General features: G+C 37.9%; 1 protein-coding gene across 1 annotated transcript in view; it reads right to left on the bottom strand.

Annotated features, from left to right (window-relative positions):
* Positions 1-22,854, bottom strand: part of bicdl1 (BICD family like cargo adaptor 1) — a 54,440-nt gene that overhangs the window by 16,003 nt on the left and 15,583 nt on the right. The window contains exons 3-5 of the mRNA XM_036578847.1: positions 6,888-7,004; positions 5,548-5,559; positions 1,039-1,185 (exon numbers count right to left, since the gene is read on the bottom strand). Of these exons, the coding sequence (XP_036434740.1) occupies positions 1,039-1,185; positions 5,548-5,559; positions 6,888-7,004 (276 nt within the window). The remainder of the gene's footprint in view (positions 1-1,038; positions 1,186-5,547; positions 5,560-6,887; positions 7,005-22,854) is intronic.

Raw genomic sequence — 22,854 nt, 5'->3', positions numbered from 1 at the left:
AATTATTGCTGGAAGTGTTTAGATACATGCTGCCTGATGCATGTATCTAATTACTGTAGTTTTGTGATAAAGTTTTGGCTTAAAATGTATTTTAACCTATTTATTTTAATCCATTCATGGCGGAAGGGTATACACAGGATGCCGTGAGGTAAAATAGCCCCAAAAGAAAACTTCCTGTTTTAGATTTTCCACTATTTTACCATCATCAACATTGCACATAAAAGCTCAGAAGACACGTGTAGGTTCACAGGTGGTTTTGGGCAGTAAATAAAATGGCCTTATTTGAGTTACAGACATGGCAACCCCTGGTTCCTATCACCACCACTGTAAAGAAATCAGATCCTGTAAGTTTCTCTATGATGAACTGTTTCGCATCAAACCACTTGGAATAACTCTGTTTACATCTCAAGGATGTAATGATTCAGAAATGTAGAAAAATTGGTGTATTTCCCCTTTAAGCATTTAATGATACAGATTAACAAAAACAGGCAAAAGTCGTTTTAGCTTTCAATCCAAAGTTTGTTTATACTGTAAATTTACTCTCATAAAAAAGTACTACAAAACAAGTTACATTTGTAAAAAAACAAACACTATTTGGAGTGGTCCTTTGTAGATGATTAATAAACTCTTAACAGATTATCAGCAACACATCAACAACATTTCAGTGAAGTAGCAACAGTGCAGCATCTGAATACACTTAAGTAAATATATTGAAAATGCACTGCTGATACATTACTTACATTAAGTAGATGTATTGTTAATATGTTACTTCCATTATGCAAAGCCTAACCTTACCCAACCTTACCCAAAACCTAACCCTCACCCTGGCCCTAATCCTAACTCAAACCTCAACCTCAACCTAAAACCTAATCCTAACCCTCACGTTTTTGACATGTTACTGAGAGTCCGTTGTTTGATTCATCCAAAAACAACTCAAAATAAAGTGTCACCAAAGCTAAAACTGCTTTCCATATTCGTTGAAGATAAAATGTGTAAAGTAGGCGTTGAAGAGCCGTCACCATGACAACTCGCGCATACCTGTAAGTCCTTCTCGTGGCACTGCTTCTCCAGCATGAGCGTGCGCTCTTTCAGGCTGTCCACGGTGTGCTGCAGATGCTCGTTTTCCTCCAGCACGGCGGTCACGCGTCGCTCCAGTTCCCGCTTACGCTCCGACAGCATCTTTATCTGGCCGAGATAAGCAGAGAGAGCAGTGGGTCAGACTCACCCCCGCGGACGCCGCGACCCTAAGCAGCTGCGTTTGGCGCTTTCAAAGCGTTTCCCGTCAGCTGGAAGCTCCCCTGAAGCGACCCGCGGAGACCGCGCATGCGCTGTGAAGTTAACTACGCGGCTAAGGCTACAACACTCCCCTGCTTTTAGGAATGCTTGGCTCAGCCCGTTGATTTGCTCAGGCGTAGGAGGTCACTGACTCCCCGCAGGAATGTGGGTTTGATAACTCCCTACTAACTGACTGGTAGTGCCGGACACAGCAGAAAGCAAACCGCAGGTCTGACCGCTGAGGCTGCAGCGATGGGTCAGTTAGATTCAGTTTACCGAATCGATTCTTTTCGAACGATCCGTTTCAATGAATCGAACGATTCTTTGATTCAAGTCAATTTTAATCTCACTTCCTCCATATAAAGTGTCATTCAGTTCACAGAGTGAGGCTGATGTTGGCTGGTTCTGCTCACTAACGGCCTCTCTTTCAGTCTACAGAGAGAAAACAAGCAAATTCAAAGAGGTTCTTGTTACTGTGTATTATTTAATGTCTCATGATTTTATGAGGTTAAAAAGTGAAAAATTATTGTTAGAATCTTCTTAGAAGCCTATAACAAAGATGCAAACAGTGTAGATCAATTCAGCTGGTTTGTTTAAACAAACTGGTTCAGATGAATGATTCTTTTATAAGCTGGACATGGCCGTGAGACAGTCAGGCCACTGGGACTGCGATATGACCCAAAACGTTCTCACTGTGTGCCGGTTAGCGAGCCACTAAAGAGCTTAGAACATTAAACAAACATCAGCTCTAGTATTTTGCTCACTCCCTCATGTTATGACCTACATCTGCTAACCTATTTCGGGCTGTGGCTCGAGTTTGCCTGGGTAACCAGAAGACTTTTCACTAAGGTCTGCGTGCTTCTGTGGCTTCTCTTCTGTTGCTTCAGTCATGTGCCATTTGTCTTGGTCTATTTCAATACATGCTAAATGACATAAGGCTACATTTAAATGTAGTTGAAACCCACAATGCCATAACTTGCTTGAAAACCACACAAGGTTTTTTTTTGATGGTACTGACGGGTAACCATAAATCATGATTCAAACCCCTTAAGAAGCAAAACAGATCATCAATAGGGAAAGACCTGCAATTCATCTCCTTCTGACGCTAATAATACTGCCAGCAGTTTTGGGAACACCCAGACATTGCAGCATCGAGCCTTAAAATAGAACTGAAGCTTTTCCCCACTCAGTTACTGCTCCACCAGCCTCATCAGTGAGAGAGAGAGAGAGAGAGAAGGAGAAAGAAGAAAGCGAAGCCTATTGATCCACACAAAGCAGCTCATTGGACCAAATGCCTGTCACCACACAGACCACTAATGATGTGGCCAATCTAGTTAATTATGCTCCCTCTTAAAACAAGCCCTTAACAATAGTGACCCTTTATGTGTAATAATGATTCATTATAAAGAAATAGACACACGTTTCTATATACTGGCATGCCAACTGAAATGCAAAGCTAATCAGTTTGTGCGTATAACGGTCCTGTGGTCAAAAACTGATCAATGATAAATGGGGTAGAGAGTGGCTGACGAGTTTTCCATGACAGCTACAGTCAGTAATTGTACACTGATAATGCGGCCAGTGAGAGGAAGTACAAGGTAGGAGTCGTAATAAATAAACTGGACGTTGAGTATGCATGGGTCATTCTACATAAGTGTTTCAAAACACTGTCCCTCCATGATAAACATATGTTTAAAAGTGCATAAATGACACATTTTAACATTTAGTACTCTAAATGTTAAAGCAACACAGCTGAACTATTTTAAATAACTTTTAAAACTTTTATAACTAATAATTTTTATAACTAATAAATAATTATATACATTTGATAAATAATGTACTTATTATATCACTCCAAAATAGTATTTCATCTCCAAAATAGTAACTTTATAGGAGAACTTCCAATGGAAGTTTACCATGACTTTTTTCATGTCATTTTGTAGTGTTTCTATTGGTCTATTCGTCATGAAATTTTAACACACTGTTAAGGCCAATAAGAGTGTTCTTTTAAAGAAAAACAACAAAAATGAAGATACAAGGTTTAATTCCGACAGTGTCACTATTTTGTTTTATACTAAGCACTGCATGCCCCCAAGTCTAACCCCTGAAATTACTATCAAACATCTTATTACTCTTACAAAAGATGAGATTTGATGTTTGAAAAAAGAAAATTCTTTACTTATCGGTCAAAAATTTATTGCAGCTAACCTCTTGCTGTTTACACAGAGAGAGAGAGAGAGAGACGAGCAAAATTAGCTTGGATTGTCACAATTGAAATATTTCAAAAAAGCATTCTGGGAGACGCAAATACACCCAAGAGTATAACAGACTATGTGAGGCATGTAGGATTTCAACATTTGACATCTAACAGAGAAAAACTAGATCCATTCCCAGATGTTAGTTGGAAGAACTGACTTTGAGAAGATGATAAAAATATATTGCAAAATAACTTAAACTATGAAAAAGGTTCTTTTTTTCACGGCTTATTAACTCGTGGGAATGAGATCCTAATGTGTGGCTACGACTTAGTAAGGCATGGGAACAAGATCCTAATGCATGGCCACGACTTAGTAAGGCATGATCTTGTTCCCATGCCTTACTAAGTCGTGGCCATGACTTAATTATCTCATTCCCATGCCTTATGAATTCATGGCCACGCATTAGGATCTCACTGCCATGCGTTAATAAGCCATGGCCATGCATTATTTTTATTTATATGGGATGCCACCAGCAGGGCTCCGTAGAACACACTTCTGTACATTTTAAGGCACAATTACTGACTAATGAATAAAATGTGGCTTGTGCAAAAGTTGTCACATTTTATATTTTATTAAAATTTATTATTACTTTTAATTATTAATATTAATATAAATATATTTTGTTTTTTAAACATCCATATTTAAAGGGTATTTCCTCTGATTTTTCCAAAAGTTCTCCATAATACACTGGTTAAGTCATTCAGAGTTGTGTGTTGTGAAATGCTTCTTTCTGGAGAAACTGAGTTAGAGTTCTTCACAGTGGTGATGATAAGAAACAGCTGTTTGAAGAGATTAATGCCTCTGAAAACTCCCTCACAGAAAGGTATCACATGAAATGGTTGTGAATATGCTGTCTGCGACCTGAGATGTTATTTTACAGTATTTTACAAGCTTTTGGACTCCCATGTATTTGTTTAAATCCATTAATGGTGTAGAGGTACATGCAGGGCACAAGGCAAAACTGTCCACAAAGAAAACTTTTTTTTTTCAGATTATTTTACCATCATCAAAATTACATATAATAACTGATACATGTTTGTTCAGCTGTTTTTTTAGTAAATAAAATGGGTATTTTTGTGTTGTAGACATTGTGACTCCCGGTTCCTATCACCACCACTGTAAAAAAATCTGCGTTGGTAAGTTTCTCTAAATGATCCATTTAACATCAAACCACTCTGAACAGATCTCAACACGAGTTACATTTGTTCCCTGTAAAGGACGTTTGCATTATTTTCACTTACAAAATCAACAAAATGTAATTTGACCAGCGGTGTTTACGGCTATTAATAGATTTCAGTGTGTTCAGCTCTTCTGACTTCCTAAACTAGTATGCAACACAAAGAATGGATTTTAAAGGGAAAAGTTTTCTAACTTTTGATCCGAACCACTTCTGTAGAATGAGCCGTATAAGCAATATCAATATATGAGACTATGGTGGAGGAGATCACCTGATATAAGAGCTTTGCGTTTCTTTGACATCAGATATAGTTAAGGTGACACCACAGAGACCATCAGCTGAAATCATGCAGAAATGAACACATGCTTCATGAGAACAGAGCGCAATTTATAGACTTCATAACTAAATGGATAAAACATGCAAACCACAATGTAGGGTCACTAGATGTGGATGAGAACAAATTTCAACAGGTTCCTTTGCGAAGATATTGACAAATCTGAGATTCTGCGATCTGTCTTGACCCCCAGCAGCTGCCGGCAGCACATGAGGTCCTGGCGCTGATCCAGTCTGTGGATTTTCCTGCAGAATCGATGAGCACCCATGATGGCTGCTGTGTATGACAGCGCAGAAAACGTGTGCCGACATTGTTTGTCCTGCGCTGTCAAAACAAAGATTCTGTGACCGCATCACAGGCGGCACTTTAAAGCGATGCGTCTCTACTACTGGTTTCACTTTGAACCTCCAGTGCGATCTAGAGGAAACTTTTTTCCTTTTTTATAATGAGCATGGAAACATCTAAGCATGCAGATGAGAGGACTGTAGTATAGAGCCACTTACTTCTAGCCCTTGCTGCTCCCAGCAGGAGAGTACAACCCGAACAATTAGAGGAGGAATGACAGAGGGAATTACGTTCAGTAAAAAGGGTTTTTAAAAACAAACAGCCCAGCACATAAAAACATGCACACACACCAGCATTATTCTGCTTTGACATTCAAGCATTGCTTTCAAGACTTTTTGTGTTTTTGTATTAGTGGGTTGCATTGGTTGTTGGTTGGTGGGGGTGCCTGGCTTGCACCTGTTTACTCCCTTTTAACTGTTTTTCAGCATTTGTTAATTCAGACTGAGCGCGACTCACATGCAAGCGTGAGGTATGGAAGCCCTTTTCCAACACGTAGACGAGAAAAAAATGTCCATATATGTTTTTCGGGAAGCAGTATGTCAACATTTTGACTGAGTAGTTTGAAATAATTACCTAATAACTTTTGACTTGATATCTTAAAATAATGGCATCCTGTGTCAAAATTATTTATTTCCTCAAAATTCTGACTTAGTATGTCAAAATAATGACTTACTTTCTAGATGTTTTGACTTAGTATCTCGAAATTATGACTTGGTATGTTGAAATAATTACTTATTTTCTCATAATTTTGCCTGAGTATCTCAAAATAATGGCATTCTATGTGAAAAACAACTTATTTTCTCTAGATTGTGATAAAAGTATCTCATAATAATGACTATGTTGAAATAATGACATATTTTCTCATAAAGTTTACTAATTATCTCAAAATGATAATGTTATCCTCAAATAATTACTTGTATTATTGAAACTTAATAAGTCAATATTTCATGATACTATGTCAAACTTTTGACCTACTGCTGCCAGAAACAGAAAGAGAGAGAGAAAAAAACTGCCTGGCAAGAAAGAGTTTCCATACATAGGCTCAGTGGCAGAAAGAACTTTGTACTACAGTTATGACCCTCCTATGGATACTAACTGTATTATAGCCCATGTGCTCTTTTGATTAGGGGCCAAGACTGCACATAATAGCAAACGTTGTAGTGTCTCTAGATAGAAAACACTAACATGCTGCTCGCAGCAAGCCGTGAAAAATAGACTCTTTGAGCTTTGTACACATGTGAATGCAGTTGTGATGCGGTTTAGAAGTGCCGTGGTTATAGCTTCTGGTCTAAAATTAGCTTCATTTTGGAAGACAATGAATGTATTAAAAATGCTGGCACAAAATAATCTATCAAACAGTATGGACAACAGTCAGTGTCTTGCGATTGCAGTTTAGTGAGGAAAATGAAGAATTGCTGATGCTATTAGTGAAGGAGATTGCTAGGCTATCCTTCTTTTCTCTAAATAAGAAAATACTTTATCTTCCATGATGCCTCACCTCTGCCTGTAGGCTCTCGAGACGTGTCATGTGCTGGTTCGTGGAGAGGCTCTTCTCTCTGAAATCATCCCGCAAAGAGTGGACCTGAGTGGACAGCTGTCTCTCCACTTCAGCAGCCTATGGATGGAAACACACAAAGACAAGTCAGTGACAATTCATAGTCCAACAGCAACTATTTTCACTTCTGTTACAGCCAAATGTTCACTGGCGAACTGAAAATAACATATTGTATCTCTGTTCATTCTGCTTGAGTGCTTTAGCTTAGATTAGGTTTTAGTTCAAGAGACTGACTGCAGACAGTGAGTATGGACACAGCAGTTATGGACAAAGTGTTATTCATTCTGTACTCTGTCCAGTGATTACACAAATAAACCACTGTGTGACTGACCTAGCTACAGTCCCACAGACAAAAAGACCTGAAAAGCCCCAGCATGAGCAAAAGTTAACTAGCTAGATAGCAATCCAAAGTGCTGGTGAAGTGGCCAGCATTAATGCTAGATAAAAGTTAACTGTTTCAGAGAGAGTATATGAATTATGTTACATAATTACACAAAGCAAAAAAAAATTTAGTTGTAAACTACGAATCACCCTTTGTTAGGTAACTAGTTAACATGGTTGAAAAGTAGCTGAGCCTTCCCTTAATTCATTTTATTTTGAAGGAGCAATTAATGCCAACTAACTTTAACCTTTACTATTTTGAAGAAAATACTTACCTTTACATGTACAGCATTTGGCAGATGCTCTTATAATGAGCAACTTACACTTTCAATCATGTTACAGAGGAAGGTGAATGTAGTGTTAGGAGTCCTGCTCAAGGACTCTTATTGGTGTAGGACGTTGTGTTTGTCAGGGTGAGGAATCAAACCCCACCACATGGAGGGCAGCAGTGTTACCCACTGCACTATACCAACTGCAAAATGTGAACAAATTTTGAGCTTCATGTTGCTGACATGCATGCCCGACTTGTTAAATGACAGCACATGTGGGATGCAAACCCAGGACCTTCTGTTCAGAAGGGGAATGTTTTGTTTTTTTTTGGGGGGGGGGCTGGTTTGGATGGTGAGCCATGAGTGTCTAGTTAATGGATTAACACTAGTTAATGCGGTTAGGGTACCTAACCCTAATCCTAAACAACCCTTTATTTTGAAGGATCACTTTACATCCACACAAGTAGAGACTTCATCTGTCCAAGCAGTCCAATCATAAAATGATCATCCAAGGCAAAATGGTACCTGGACTCATACAGGCCTCAGATTAGTGCTACCAATAGGCGCAGGTAGTGCAACACACATACAGCACAAATTTCACTAATTCCATCACTTCTCATGTAGCATGTTGGAGCAGACATTAGAATATAATTACTTAAGGGGAAAAAAAGAAAGTCAAAGAAAAAGCCAGTCTCTTGGGGTTAAAAAATTAGCACTGACCAGCTGGTTTTCCATGCGCAAGGTCTTTGGTGCCCCTCGCTCAGCCAGCTGCCCCAGGGGCGCCGCAGCCCTGGGCCTGCTCAAAAGGCTTCGCACCTTCTCAGCTAATACTGACAGCATGACCGACTGTAATACTTAACAAATTCCAGCAGCATTGAACGGTCGTAGATGATAGTTTGAGTGTAAGAGATGCATTAATGAGACAAATGACAAGCCAATTGACAAAGACAATTTGCCTGCAGTGTGCTTCCATGTACTTGCCTTTTTTCATTAGAGTTAGAAAGCAATACTGATCGTTGATTGTTCCATTCTTTTTTACTGTTTTGCCCAGTAAAATACTTTAGATTTACTTCATTTATTAAATATGATTCTTATTAAAAGTGAAGGGACATCAGAGTAATACACCACTGTTAATCTGCAAACATAGATTTACTTAAGGATTCGAAATGGTTGTACTTGAAAAAAAAAAAACATAAATACACTATACCATGATAGAATTTTTGGCCACACTGCCAACTACTTGCCTGAATTTAAACAGCCACTGCACTGGAATGAAGGACTTTGAACGGCATCTGCTAAATGGTGTGAATGAATCTGATCTGAGTATCTCTGAAAGGGCATCAGATTCATTCAGTTATTATCCATTTTATATCAATAAACTTGTACACAAAGTAAGACTTTTTTGAGGAACGAACATATAGGCGTCTACAGAGTGTCTGCCTGGAAGCAGTAGGACTAGTCTATTCCAAACTTAACATTTCCTGTCACCAGACGCCCTTGCAAAACCCAAGGCTACATTAGGCTTTACCCAGGAGCTGCCTGCTCTCTATCTTTATCTCTCACCTCATGCCACAGTGCTGCCTAGTTATATGAATGTCTTGTTTCCGCTGTTTGTTTGGGCTGCCGATGTGGCAAGGCAGCTGGAGAGATATAAAGATGATGGATCTGAAGGGGAAAGATGCTCGTTTGTATAGAACATCTCAGCTGGGCTATTTAATTTCATTATATTCAAGCATAATGAAACAAAAAAGAAGGCCAGCTCCCTTCACAATCTATGATCGTGACTCATACCTTTTCTGGAATGGCACAGAGTCACACGCATCCTCACAATCCCATGCAAGCACACTGATCACATTTGGCATTTTGGAACATCTCTGGAATGTTCAGGCAGGGGATATAGTCTGAGCTCATTGGACGGTCAGGATCAGCCCACTGCCTAGCCGCTGCGTCCATCGCATACACGAGACCAATAGAGGGCTATTAGCATAAATGAATCTGCACTCTCTAAGCGAAGTGTCGCATCATTGCCAGCCATCACCATGGCAACCCTGAAATCCCAGCCACTGTTCATTTTCTTTCCCAAAGCATCTGGGATGAAACAAAGTTATATCTGAATCAAGTTTGTGGCTAGCTCCATTCATTTGGAATGAAAGTAAGCCTGCAGAATGAGGCCAAGCTGGAAACTTTATAAAATTAACACCTCACCCATAATTCATCTTCTGTTAACTTTCAGTTTTCAGATACAAGCATGAATGGTCATCTTTGCTTGTGTTTATTAGTTAACCTAGTTATTTTTTTAATTTTATTCTTTTTTTTTCCTTTATTCTTTTTCTATTCTCAGTAGCAACTCCTTGACAGCTGCTCATCCTTTAGACCCATAGCACTGAATAGTCCTGTCACAATGGAAGGATGAACAGAAACCTGTAAATTTTTTTGGATCTGAAGCAAAAGTAGAGCTTGATTTTCTCTGATATCTCAAAGATGAAAGCTTTAAGCTCAGGCATACAATGTGTGATTTTAGAAATCTTGTTCTTTGGTGACAGCTCACACTGTACGTTTGAATCACCCCTCGTGTATGTCCAAAGCCTGCGATTTATGCGCTCACACTGTATGAAAACAGGTCCGACTGACTTGACGCGACAGTCAGCTTTGTCCACAATAAAGCTGTTTCATTCAAAATAACACGCTGCGCCTGCGATGTCCTAATTAAAACACTGGCTGAATCAGACTGCTCCCTGCTCCCTACATAGTGCACCACATATTAAAATAGTGGCTCCTGTACCCATAAAGTGCATCACATGTCTAATAAATAGCCTTCTGAGATTCATCCATGTGTGCACAGTTCTTTACTGAACAAACAGTGCACTATTTTGGTGTAGAAGCCAGAACTTAGCGCACTACATAGGAAGTAGTGGGCCGTTTGAGATTCAGCCATTGACAAACTGCTACAGCAGCTTTGCTAACTTGTGCCACACTGTGCACTGAAGCTGAAGAGCAGGCGAAGACAGCCCTACGAAGACAAAAAAACACTACTTATTTATACCTCGCAATTCAACTCAGTCAAATGGAGCACAGTTGTCATATATGGACGCTGGTGCCACAAATGTGGACTTTTTTGCCTCTGTGTAAGAGCAGTGGTTGTGATTGTGTGTGGTATTGGGTGTGACTTTGAGATATCAGTTCGTGAGGCTGCACACATTGTGAGACAAGCGACCAAAATTTCGGACATGTCAGAAATCCATCTGATCATCCGATGGGCATCGTTTCCCCTCTCACACTGCACAACAAACGACGGCTGATGAAGCTGAAATTCGGCCCGATCGTGAAATTCAGTCGGCTCCGACCAAATCGGGCTTAAAATCGGGCTGAAATCTCACAGTGTATGCCTGGCTTTATGTACTCTTTATCTGACGGTGACAGTTTTGGTGGTCTACCAGGTCATGCACAATGGTTAGGAGGCTTTTAATAGTTTCGAAATTCTTTATTTTCACTTATTTACCTTTGATTTTCACCTTCAATGTGTGTATTATCTTATATCTAATCTTCTCAGAAATATCTCCTGAAACATTTGTAGCAAATGACCCTTTTTAAATATCACACTTTCATGTGCGCACATTCCAGAATTAATCATAGCTTGAGCTTTTAAACCAGGGTTCACAGAGAAAGTTGCTTGTGTGTCAGCCCTGGCCTCTGGTAAACACTGAGTTAATCTGGTGTGTGTGAGAGCATTGCTGGACTAAAGTCCGCTAAGACCAGAACTGGACACACCTGATCTACTCCAATGCTTTCAATGCTTTTTTGTTCATAATATCATGTTTGTAAGTTCCTTTTTATCCTGTGGTATGTTATTATTTACCTGCAGAGGGCAGCGGCTTTCGGCTTTACGGATAAGGTGGAGATTGACTACAGTGTGTGATAGTCTTCTTTAGGCTCTTAAAGCCTCACACAGACAAACACTTAAGCCAGACCCATCTGTTAGGCTACTGTGGCGTATAGAGGCACAGTCAGGAAATACAACACAACTCAACTATTTACAAACACAGCAAGAGCTATCAAGGATGCTCAGCTGAACCTCAAAAGTGAAGCACTGGCTGCTTATAGAGAGCAGTGAACACCACAAACTCAGATTAAAAAAGGCTTCAATAAAAGCAGTCAACATACTATTATGCCCACAGACAGTAAATATCATGATCTATTTTGAGCCGAGTCTGGATAAAAGCAACAAAGAAGCACTTACAATGGCAAACTTCAAAGGGCTAACATGGCCTTATTCTGTAGCGTCTCCACGTGTGTGGAGGGGAATTCCACCAATTTTTCAAAATTTGTGTATAATCAAGCGGTTAAGATGTCATTCAGCATGGTGTAATGTGAAATGCTTTGTACTAGAGAAACCAGACAGAACTGTTAACAGCTGTGAACAGTGTGTCAGCAGAGATTTCACACATAAAAAGCTGTTTTCTCCTTGAGAGATAACAATAAAGACTGAAGTGAACTGAGGGCTGTTAAAAATGCCTTTACATCCAATTATATCAGAAAGTCAATTTGACCAAGTTATCAGACCTACTAAAACCATGACAGTAAAAGATGCATTTTTACATGATGGTATCTGATTTTTTTTATATTTATATTTCATTTGTTTACCAGTATTAATACCATTTTACTTGTTCTAATTAAATGTCTTATATAAGGAAACACATTCATTCAGAGTGGTCTGATGTGAAATGCTCCATTCTATTGTAACTTACTCACTCAGAATTGTTAACAGTGGTGGTGATAGAAACAGGACATCAGAAGCCTTTAATGGCCGTTAAAGCAAAGCAACCTCACAAAAAGTTACATGAAGTGGTCAAGTATATGTTGCTTCATGTCTGAGACATTGTTTTATGATAGGTTTGAGAGAAAATTTTGGCTTCAGACGTATTTTTTTAAACCCATTCATGGTGGAGAGGTACATTTGGGGCATTCTAAAGCAAAAGAGAAAACCTAGTATTTCAGATTTAGCACTATTTTACCATCTTCAACAACACATATAAAAACTACACATAACAAAGACACATCTAGACTCACTAGTTGTTTTGGATAGTAAATGAAATGGTTATATCTGTGCTGTAGATACTGTGACCCCTGGTTTCTATCACCACCACTGTGAAGAAATCGGGGTCAGTAAGTTTCTCTACAATGAACCATTTCACATCAAACCACTCTGAATGACTTTGTTTACATCACAACTATTGAAATAAACAGATATACTCCAAATTAAGCATCTGCCCTGTTCCATTACTAATTTGCAAGAAGCTTGTCAGAATCATTGCCCATGTGAAACTAATGAATGCTACAGATGCTGCAGTTAGAGATTAGGTTGAAATATGCTGGACTATTTTTTTAACAGTTCACATCCTCACTGTGGAACTCCAATAAGATACAATCTGAAAGGAAAAGTCCTATTAGACTAGCAAATATCCATTCATATTCAAGCAAACAGAGATCTTTCATCTATTTCACACTACTACTGCATCTCCTTCATGCAGTAGCACAAACAGCTTTAAGAATAGCCTTGTCTGAATTCCAGTTACTGCTGCCAAACAGGCAACAAAACAAAGCACTTTAAGACTTTGAAGGATGTTATGCACCTGTTATGCACCAATAATATTAAAACTTGGGTATTATCTACAGATTTAAACAATGGATTAAAACATGCTGTGACACTAAGTCTGGTTGGAATGGTTTGTAAAATTGAGACTGTCACTCAAATACTTGCCTAATCGGATCACTATCCAGTCAACCTCCCAGCTAACAAGTAATTGCACTCGACTAAGCATCTATTTATGAGATTCTTGCCATTGGATATTCCCAGATATCTTTTAAAATTCATGTGCAAGAAAGCCTGAGGCCAGAATAATAATTGACTGCACTTACAGCCATAACTGGAAAGTGCGGTTGCAAAGAACTGAATACATTTTGATTTGGATTTACTTCAAACTTAACATATTCATAATCAACTTCTGCTGACCCCTGTGTAATCATAATCATAATATTAACTTCAAAAAAGTGGAGAAATTCTGTTGAAAGTGGATTCTGAAGTTTCAGCCAATGCCCTTTGCTCTTGTGCTCTTAAGCAGAAGATGAGATATAACTTTTTTGCCATGTTTTTAGAAGTCCCACCTTACTTAATTACTGTTGCTATGTCCTTCAAACTTTCAGCTCAGGCTACCTGGCATCTATGTCCTTGTGCTAACAAATAAAAAATAAGCCTGTCACAATTATTACATAATTGCCTAATCACAATTATTTGAGATGATCGCAATTATTTAAACTGATTGCAGTCATTTTCCACAGTTGTTATATTTGACAGTCATATCATGCCATAAGAAACAAACACTGGATTGAGGCAAATAAGTGTAAATAAAAGAAAGCAATAAATGTAATTATTGGGATATGAAAAACTTCTAATTTGGTACAATAACATGTTTAGGGGTTAGCTAATTCTAACATTTATAGCATGTATACCAGCAGAATTAATTTGTTTTGCTTATTTATTCACTCTTCTGTACATGTAGCTTTGTTTGACTCTACATGCTGACACTCTACATGCTGACAGAAATAAATTCATTCTATTGAAGCTTATTTTGTCTATCATACAATCGTTTGCAAAAGTTTTGGCACACCTTGTCAAATTAAATGTTGATTTTGTAGATGAAAGTTACTGAACACGTCCTCTACAGAGAACAAACTACAGTTCATTTTAATGCACAGTTACTGTTTTTATTTGCTGAATTTAACATATAGGGAAAGAAAACATAAAATGTGGCCTGTGCAAAAGTTATGGCATATGTTTTATTTCTTTCTAAGATTTTAAACAAGCAAATAAACAGCAATTGTTCAGTATAATTAGCATAACAAAACCATATTTGCCGTTTGTTCCCTGTAGAGAAATACTTTTCATTTAGAAAATAAACAAAGTAGTAGAAGTATTAAACTTTTGCAAACCACTGCACATTAATGTGAATGATGAGCGTGATCCACATGCACACATCCTAATAAACATCATGTGAATGAACCACATACGTCATTAACAACAAACTAACCAGCAAAACAAGCCTTTGTCATGAAGGTAATTAGCTCTGAACAGCTCTCAGTAGTTCATTATTAGAGAGAAATGAAGGTGAAAATGTTCAGATGCATCACTTTTGTGTCGTTTACTGGCACTAACTTCAGGTTCAGTGCTGCGGCCACATTAATGCTGAATGCTCAGTGAGAAAAATAACACATGAATTCTGATCTGACCATTTTCATTAAGGCTGCATGGTCACAAATCTGATATGTATTCAATCTAGGACTATGTAAGAAAGTGGCACAGATCTGATTTGAAAAAATCAGATTTATGTGTCCACACAGCTCTGAAAAAATCAGATCTGTGTCACATTAAAGCAAAAGATTGGATTTGTGCCACTTATGCCTGATAATGTGTACATAACCTCTTTACCTTAACATAAATTTCACAAAACTGAAACAATTCAGTGCAGTTTATTTTGGGTTTCATTGGAATGGAATTCTCTTTAGATCAAAGCGAACAGTTTTGAAATGTACTGATTTATTTAATGTTGACATATTTTCAGTTTGTCAAACAACCCCCTTGGTTCACTTTCTGAGTCCAGCTATAACAAAATGCACAGCTTTTTAAATGGAAAACATCTTTCTTCATGGTCAAATTTGAGCTTAAAAAAAAAAGAATGCAGTTGATTGATTATTTTAATCAGCCCTAGTAATTACAGTTAAATACGGTAGCAAATGATAGTAATATTGTCCATCTCCCAAAGCGATACGTCTCCTGTACCTGCCCTCGGTACATTATGTCTCCATAAGTCATGGTGCATGTGGGTGGAATTGCAAATGAGACCCACTCACTGCAAGACACTGCACACAACAGTCTTGGGTTTTGTCTTCCAACAAGGTGTTGCTTCTGAAAGGATGAAAAGGCGACATCTGAGAACGAATATTACTTTATATCACATGAATCTGGCACCTGTGTTTAGATCAACCCCTGTCTTTCATCTGCAACTAATTTGCATTATAGAGACTGAGACACATTGCCTATATCAGTCACCTGACGCAACATGCAAACATGAAAGCATTAATGAATGCATTATCTGTGGCCTGACGTCTGTGAATAAGTTTGACGTGACCATGTATTTTTAATGTATACCTGTATAAACAGTTTATTGGAGGCTTTGTAGTTGGCTATTACCTGCTATGCAGTTTAGGGGGTGTGGCTAAAGTGCAGAATGATGGATGGGTATGCGTTCCCATGGTAACCCATGGAATTCCACATGACACTTAGGGTAGACATAGCAACCAGAAGAGCTGTGATTGTTTGCACTGAAATGTTCCTTAGTCATACCATGTGCTGATTGAACACCATACAGATCACATCTCACTTAATATTAATCCACTATGCAAATGAAATGGTGTGGATTATTCTCTAGAAAATTCCTTTATTTGCCTGCAGATACAAGTTATTTCTTTTTATTTAAGGGCCCATATAATGGAAGATTTTCATCAACCAGATTTTCTTCTCTTTTTAGAAATATGCTTTTTATTTACGTTAATGTTTTCACAGTCCAAAGAGTATATTTATTGAAACTAAGCTGCAAAAAAACAGCCTGTTTTGAATTCACTATTTTTGCGATGTCACAATAATCAATGCCTTTACATATATCTGCTTATTCGGGCCACAGCGGTTTAGTTCTGCCATTTCATGTTGACATTATAAGAAGTGTTTCAGCCCAAACATCTTATTGAGCAGAGCACAATACAGGTTAGCCAGTCAGAACAGAGATAACCTACCTACAGTACTGTGCAAAATTCAGAGAACATTCTTCATTTATTTAATTTCTAGTCAAAAAAACATTAAGTACATGTTACTCATTTTTCATGAGATATTCCTGTGGAGATTAGGTATAATACGGGAAAGTCACAAACATATTGAAATATATAGAGAAAACAGGATTCCTAACAACCATGCAAGACCCAGTACAGCACCGAAACTGACCACTCCAGACCTCAACATCTCTGAATGTGTTTGGAATTTTGTGGATCTTAAGAAGCAGAAAATGCAACCAACTTCTAAGACTGAACTATATAGGTGTGGAAAAATATCCCTGCAGATTTCTTTGAAAAACTGAAAGCAAGAATGAATAAAGAACGTAATAAAAAGAACGTAATAAGCATACACTAAATAGTGAAAATGTGATATTGTATTTAGTTGTTTTTTTCCTGATGCTGTTTTGACTGTTTGACTATTGTATTTTTATTCATTGCAGCTTGCAAATCAGATGTCCTCTCCTGTACGTCCTCTATGTGGCCACTTCCTATTTTTCCCACATGCACACACACATGCACAAACACTCCACTTTCGCCTACATACCTCTTAACACGCTGATGTAATTGATTGTTTTTATTTTGGGTCAGTAATTGCAGTTATTTAATTAATGTTGGCCGTTTGTTCCTCACCACTCAAATCACTGTGGACCAGCGGCTAAATCTGCTGCGCACGGACAGAGTGAACAACCGGTTCCCCAGGCACAGATTAAGCTTCGTCTTTAGAGAATAGCCATCACCATTAACTGCAGTTTAGCTGCAGACAAAGCACGTCGGAGAAATTACCTCCAAATGCTGGTGAAAAGGGGAAAAGTCGTCTTCGTTTCATTGTGATAATGAAACATTAAATTGTGGTGCTTTTCTCTCTCTCTCTCTCTCTCTCTCTCTCTCTCGCTCTCGCTCTCTCTCTCTCTCTCTCTCCCTCCACACCCCCCACCTCCCTGGGATCTGTGTAATGTAATTAGTGAAATATTCCTGCTCTGATCAGATTAGTGCTCTGGGGTACTGCCTTTATTGACAGCTTCCTGCCTGCAGGCCCAGAAAACTGCAGACTTGTGTATGTGTGTCTCTGTATGTGTGAGCATATATGAATACCTACTGCAAACCTTGTATGCACATTATTGAAGAATAAATTATTCATTACATAAAGCATACAGTGTTTTTTTTGTTAATAGTTAGCTCAGTTCATCTCTAGCATGTTTCCTACATTTTGTTGGCAATACACTGAGAAGCTTAAAGAAACACAGCATTTCTCCACCTCACCTCTATCTGCTTTATATAGCCATATTCAAACAGTCACCACTCCTGGTCAAACAACGTTTTGTTGATTTTCTAAATGACAAGTTAACAAATCTTCTACAGGAATCAAACTTAAATATGGCAAATTTCAAAGCATTTGAATTATCTGCTGAAGTTAACATGTTGAAAAAACTAACACATCAAATATTAAATGTGCCATAACTTTTGCACAGGCCACACTTATATTTTTTTCCCTTAAATATGTTAAATTCAGTAAATAAAGTCTGTGAAAGCACATTGTGTACCAACAAGCAGTGATCCACAGACTGGTCAAGCTTTTTCGTTACAAAAGAGCCTCCAATCTGAAGGGCTACCTGATCCAGAGCTCATTCGGGTAAAAACAGTGATTTTTTCCGTTTATGATTTTAGAGGTTCATTTTAAATTTTTAAATGTTACAGTTGCCTTGTATGTAATTGCATAATGATTCAGCACAGGCTGCTAAACTGACAAGGGGCAGGATCACATGTTCTTCAACCCTTGTGGTTTATGTATTTGTTTGTCTATCCAGTCTTAGCTATGAGGAGAAAACAAAATGGCAACTAAAACAAAGATCAGAAATGAGGGTGGGGGATCTCCAGTAGCCAAAAACTTTACTGATGTAGGCCATGATGCTAATTCTTGATGTTTCATGGGTTTAGAAATGGTGACTCGGTTACCGAGGGGTGGAGATCATGAGAGACGCCTCTTGCAGAGATAAGCCTTTTACATTTTCACTGTGAATACACAATGTAAGACATATGTAATACGTAAGACATGAATAAAGATTTTTCCTTGACTTGAGTTTTTGATAATTTGTTTGAGTATATTATGTATATTAGAATTATTGTTTGTTAATTCAAATTCATTATTTTGGTTTCATTTGAAGTTTTTTTTAAATGTTTTTTATTTATATTGGAGATGGTGGATGATGAGTTTTCTTGGTACTTGTGACCTCAGTGACATCACTGAGCACCTGTTACATAATATGCTGTTGAATGATGTTCCATGTGCACTGCACATCCAATGTTTGCTTTCATTTTCCAACTTTGAATTAGTGAGAAAAGCTTTCTGTTATTCTTTATGCTTGCACATATGTATAACAACAATATAGCAGATTGGATTGAATTGGATTGAGCTGAATTCTGTACCTGCCATTCGCCAGTCTCAGGCAATGTGTGTAAATTAAAAGGCTCTTACTCCGGATTATGGCCTAATCCAACCTACTCTCGGACTTGTGCCTCACGCAGGCCTGATTCACATCACTTCCTGTAACCTGACCCACAGAACCAAGGTCATCTCAGTTTCAGCATATAATGCAGTGTGTGTGCATTGTCTTTAATGGCCCAAATCGCATTTTATTCACATTCTGTCCTAAAATGCTGAGATATTTTTAGAAGGCTCAGGCATTCTAGGGAAAATAGTATTTTCCAGCACATCTAATGTATTATACAAATCTGATGTAGGGCTGGTTGAGAACTCTACAGTATAAATATACTGGTCTGTAATGCCTGTGTTGATTAAATTATCATATAGCTGCAAGTAAGCTAATAAAATTACCATATAGTGTCAAGCAGCGTTCATCAGGGTTCAAACTCGATTCACAACTAGAGCTCAAGTCCCAACCAGAACTGAGTATCAAAATTCAATACTTTTATGATAATGACTGAATTACTTCAGTACTTCCAAATGTGTTAAAAATTCCATGTCATTCCGTATCAAATTTCAATATCCTTGTAGTCAGTCTTATCAGCATTCGTGAGACAATAATCATGCTTGTTCCAAAATCTAGACTTCCGATTGGCTGCCTAAACTATATTCTGCATGCATGTTATTAACATCAGCGCATTTGCTTACTCTGCAATCCACTACGGTCAGCGAATACACTGCAACTCCTGCTCTTTTTTGGTTTAAGCCACACCCACTTTCAGTTTGCATTTTTAAACAAGATATCAATAAAAGTACCATTCAAGCAACTGCTTTGAAAAAAAGGTATCAGTGTCAGGATCTGTATAGTGTTGGTATTAAATAATCCTAGTCCTCTCGTCATGATTACGCAGCAGAATTATTGCAAAACATTATGAACATTTGCAGAAATACAGATCGATTCAATTCAATACAGCGTGCTACATGTTAAACACACAGAGGTACATTTGACCCATGTTCAAAGCTTAAATGCAAATTCCAGCGATTTTTCATACATTCAAAACTTCAAAAATGGCTGAGCTGTAATCAAAGTAATTCAGAGTGTTTTTATTTGAAGCGGTGCATTCTTGCCACCACAGATTTCTTTACAGTGGTACTGACAGGAACCAGGGGTCACCATGTTCACAAAACAAATACAGCCATTTTATTTTCCATCCAAAACCACCAGTAAACCTACATATGTCTTCTGAGTTAAATAGTAGTAAATCTGAAAAAAGTAGTTTTCTTTTAGGATTATTTTGTCTCACAACTCCCTGCATGTACCTCCCCCCACTGGATGTGTTCTCAAAATACATTTTAGGCTAAATGCTTACCTAAAAACTGTCATAAAGCAGTGTCAGGCAGGATATTCATAACCATTTCATGAGGTAGTTTTTGAGGCATTAAACTCTTTGGTCGTCTGGTTCCTATCACCACAACTGTAACTACTTCTGACCTGGTTTCTCTAGAACGGAGCATTTCACATCAAACTCTGAGTGACTTTCTTAACAATTTAACTATGCAGAAATTTTGTCAGAACTGAGTGAAAAACTCAGGATTAGCTTGCAAAAGAATATTTTGCATACATCACAGATAGAGTTTTGTGAGGATTTCGGATTTCACAGATAGAGTTTTGTGAGGATTTCATCCTGATTTCTGAGGATGTTCATCACAGTTTTCTCCTCAACAGTTAAGAACAGGGATGCACTAATAAAGGAATTGTGTACATATCTGTAGATGGCAATACATCAACATTTATAAAATGTAGAAATTGGGTCTAAATCTACCTGAATTCACATCTATTAGTAGAGAGTTACAAATGCAGCAAATACATCATCAAATATGATTCCAGTATAATTATACATCCTACTTATGAATGCTAATTTGGCACACAAATGGCCTTTTTAATTCACATGATGTTTGAGCAAAATGGGTAGATGTGAGTTGGCTGATTTTTAATCCTACATATAAATTCAACCTAACAAATAATGGCTAAAGTACTGAGATATGCATATTAATAACTCAATCATTCTCAGTTCATGAACAGATGCTAAGTGTTGACTAATCATATCCTCTTGAGCTTCATCCCTGTGCACAGCAAAGCTGCAGCCACGTAATACCGGGACAAACTGTTCCAATTATTGTTAATGTAATTACTTTCAAGGCAAGGACAGTTGTGCCAACAGAACTTCAGCATGCAACATGTTAAAAGACAAATTCAGTCAGATCATATTAATGCTGAAAATAGTGAATGAAAGCTTGATTAGCTACAAGTTAGTATTATAAAGGTGATGTCATGCCAACTTAAGGCTTCTGTTCATATACATACACACATATACAAATGTACACACACACACTATTCCTATAAATAAATGCAAAGAGAAAAGCGCAACACATATAAACAAAACAGCAGATCAATACAGTCAAACAACAGACACAAAAAAAGTGTTTGGGCTGCAGTTCTGCAGAGATAATGCATTCTGTGTAAGGGTGGGCGATGTGGCAAAAATATATCCCGATATTAAAATGTTTTCACTGTATGTAATATGTATCACAATATTTCATTTTAATGAAGTTTGCGAAGTTAGAACAGACAAAATGCACCAGCAGGATGGTACTGTCTCATTTTGCAACAGGCCTGGAGTGGGACTCTTTTTCAGACCGGTGTTCTGTCGAATTGTGGTACTTTGTTGAAATGTCCTACCTTAGCACATATTTTTTAGGTAGCTCTGTAGGATATTTTGACAGCCTAAACCACCTTGTCAAAAATGCTACCAGCAGTAAAACTCTAGGTAGGATATTTTGATAGCCTAAATCACACTATCAGAAAATGCTACCAGCATTGAAATGCATAGGTAGGACATTTTGATAGCCTAAATCTCTGTATCAGAAAACATTACCAGCAATAAAAGAATACGTAGATTATTTCGATAGCCTATATGACCTTATCAGGGGTTAAGCAATAATATGAAGCTGAGAATGTACAAAAGCCTTGAGGTAAGGCTGAATTAACATTAGAAACACAATAAAACGTTTAAAACGCTAAGTTACTACGCTATTGCAATGATGTGCATGCTCAAAAGGAGCGCTCGATGGGTAAGACAAACCTTTAGTACACAGAGAGTTAGGGAATACAGAGCAGCCCACTCTAAACTTTACTGTATTTTCACTGCTATACCCACACATACAACAAACACTGCCTTCTTCCTAGTTAATCACAGTGTTTAAATTAGGTTCGCTGACAGTTTTTTCTGAAATTTGGGCATTTTCCTCCTCATTTCTTAACTGTAGAAAATATGGTCAGCTGGTCAGCTAATCATAAAATGAAAACTAGAAAAAGCTTTTATCTTAAATATGACATATTCATGGCAGCCAATATGCTATAAACTGATGCTAGCTAACATATTTGTCACTGCCCAAACACTTGAATATATCCAAAATTTTGAAGAACTTCAATGCACACTCCTCAATGTCAGTTCTGTCTCGTCACCTTGGAGTTTTTTCAGATTTTTCTGCCACTACCATACAGCTTTATGTGATTCACGTATATACACTAATGAGTAATGCAAAAAGTAAGAGGGGTGCTGATTTCGCCCCTAACTTACTTCAAATACTGAGTTGACTGTAATATTTACAGTTTTTCTGTGTGTCCTTGCTTTTATAATCATGGGTTTATATGTATTAGCCCACTGTGACCGGCCAAAAATGTTACCAGCCCACCGCGATTTCTCCTAATTTTCTACTCCTATCATCGTTCTGCTATCAAAAACGATCAATGCAATGACTGTTTTCATGAAACTTTCACGTACTGAACAGTGCTACATCCAACTGAATAACTCACAACTGCCAAAAGACAAACTGTGATCTCTTGGCCTGCTGGGATTGTTGGAATCTTATCTTTTCTGAACAACAAGGTTAAACT

Source organism: Colossoma macropomum, unplaced genomic scaffold, assembly GCF_904425465.1.
Source record: "Colossoma macropomum unplaced genomic scaffold, Colossoma_macropomum, whole genome shotgun sequence".
Classification (NCBI taxonomy): Eukaryota; Metazoa; Chordata; class Actinopteri; order Characiformes; family Serrasalmidae; genus Colossoma; species Colossoma macropomum.
Note: the sequence above shows the minus strand (reverse complement) of the source record. Positions and strands in the feature narration are given on the sequence as shown.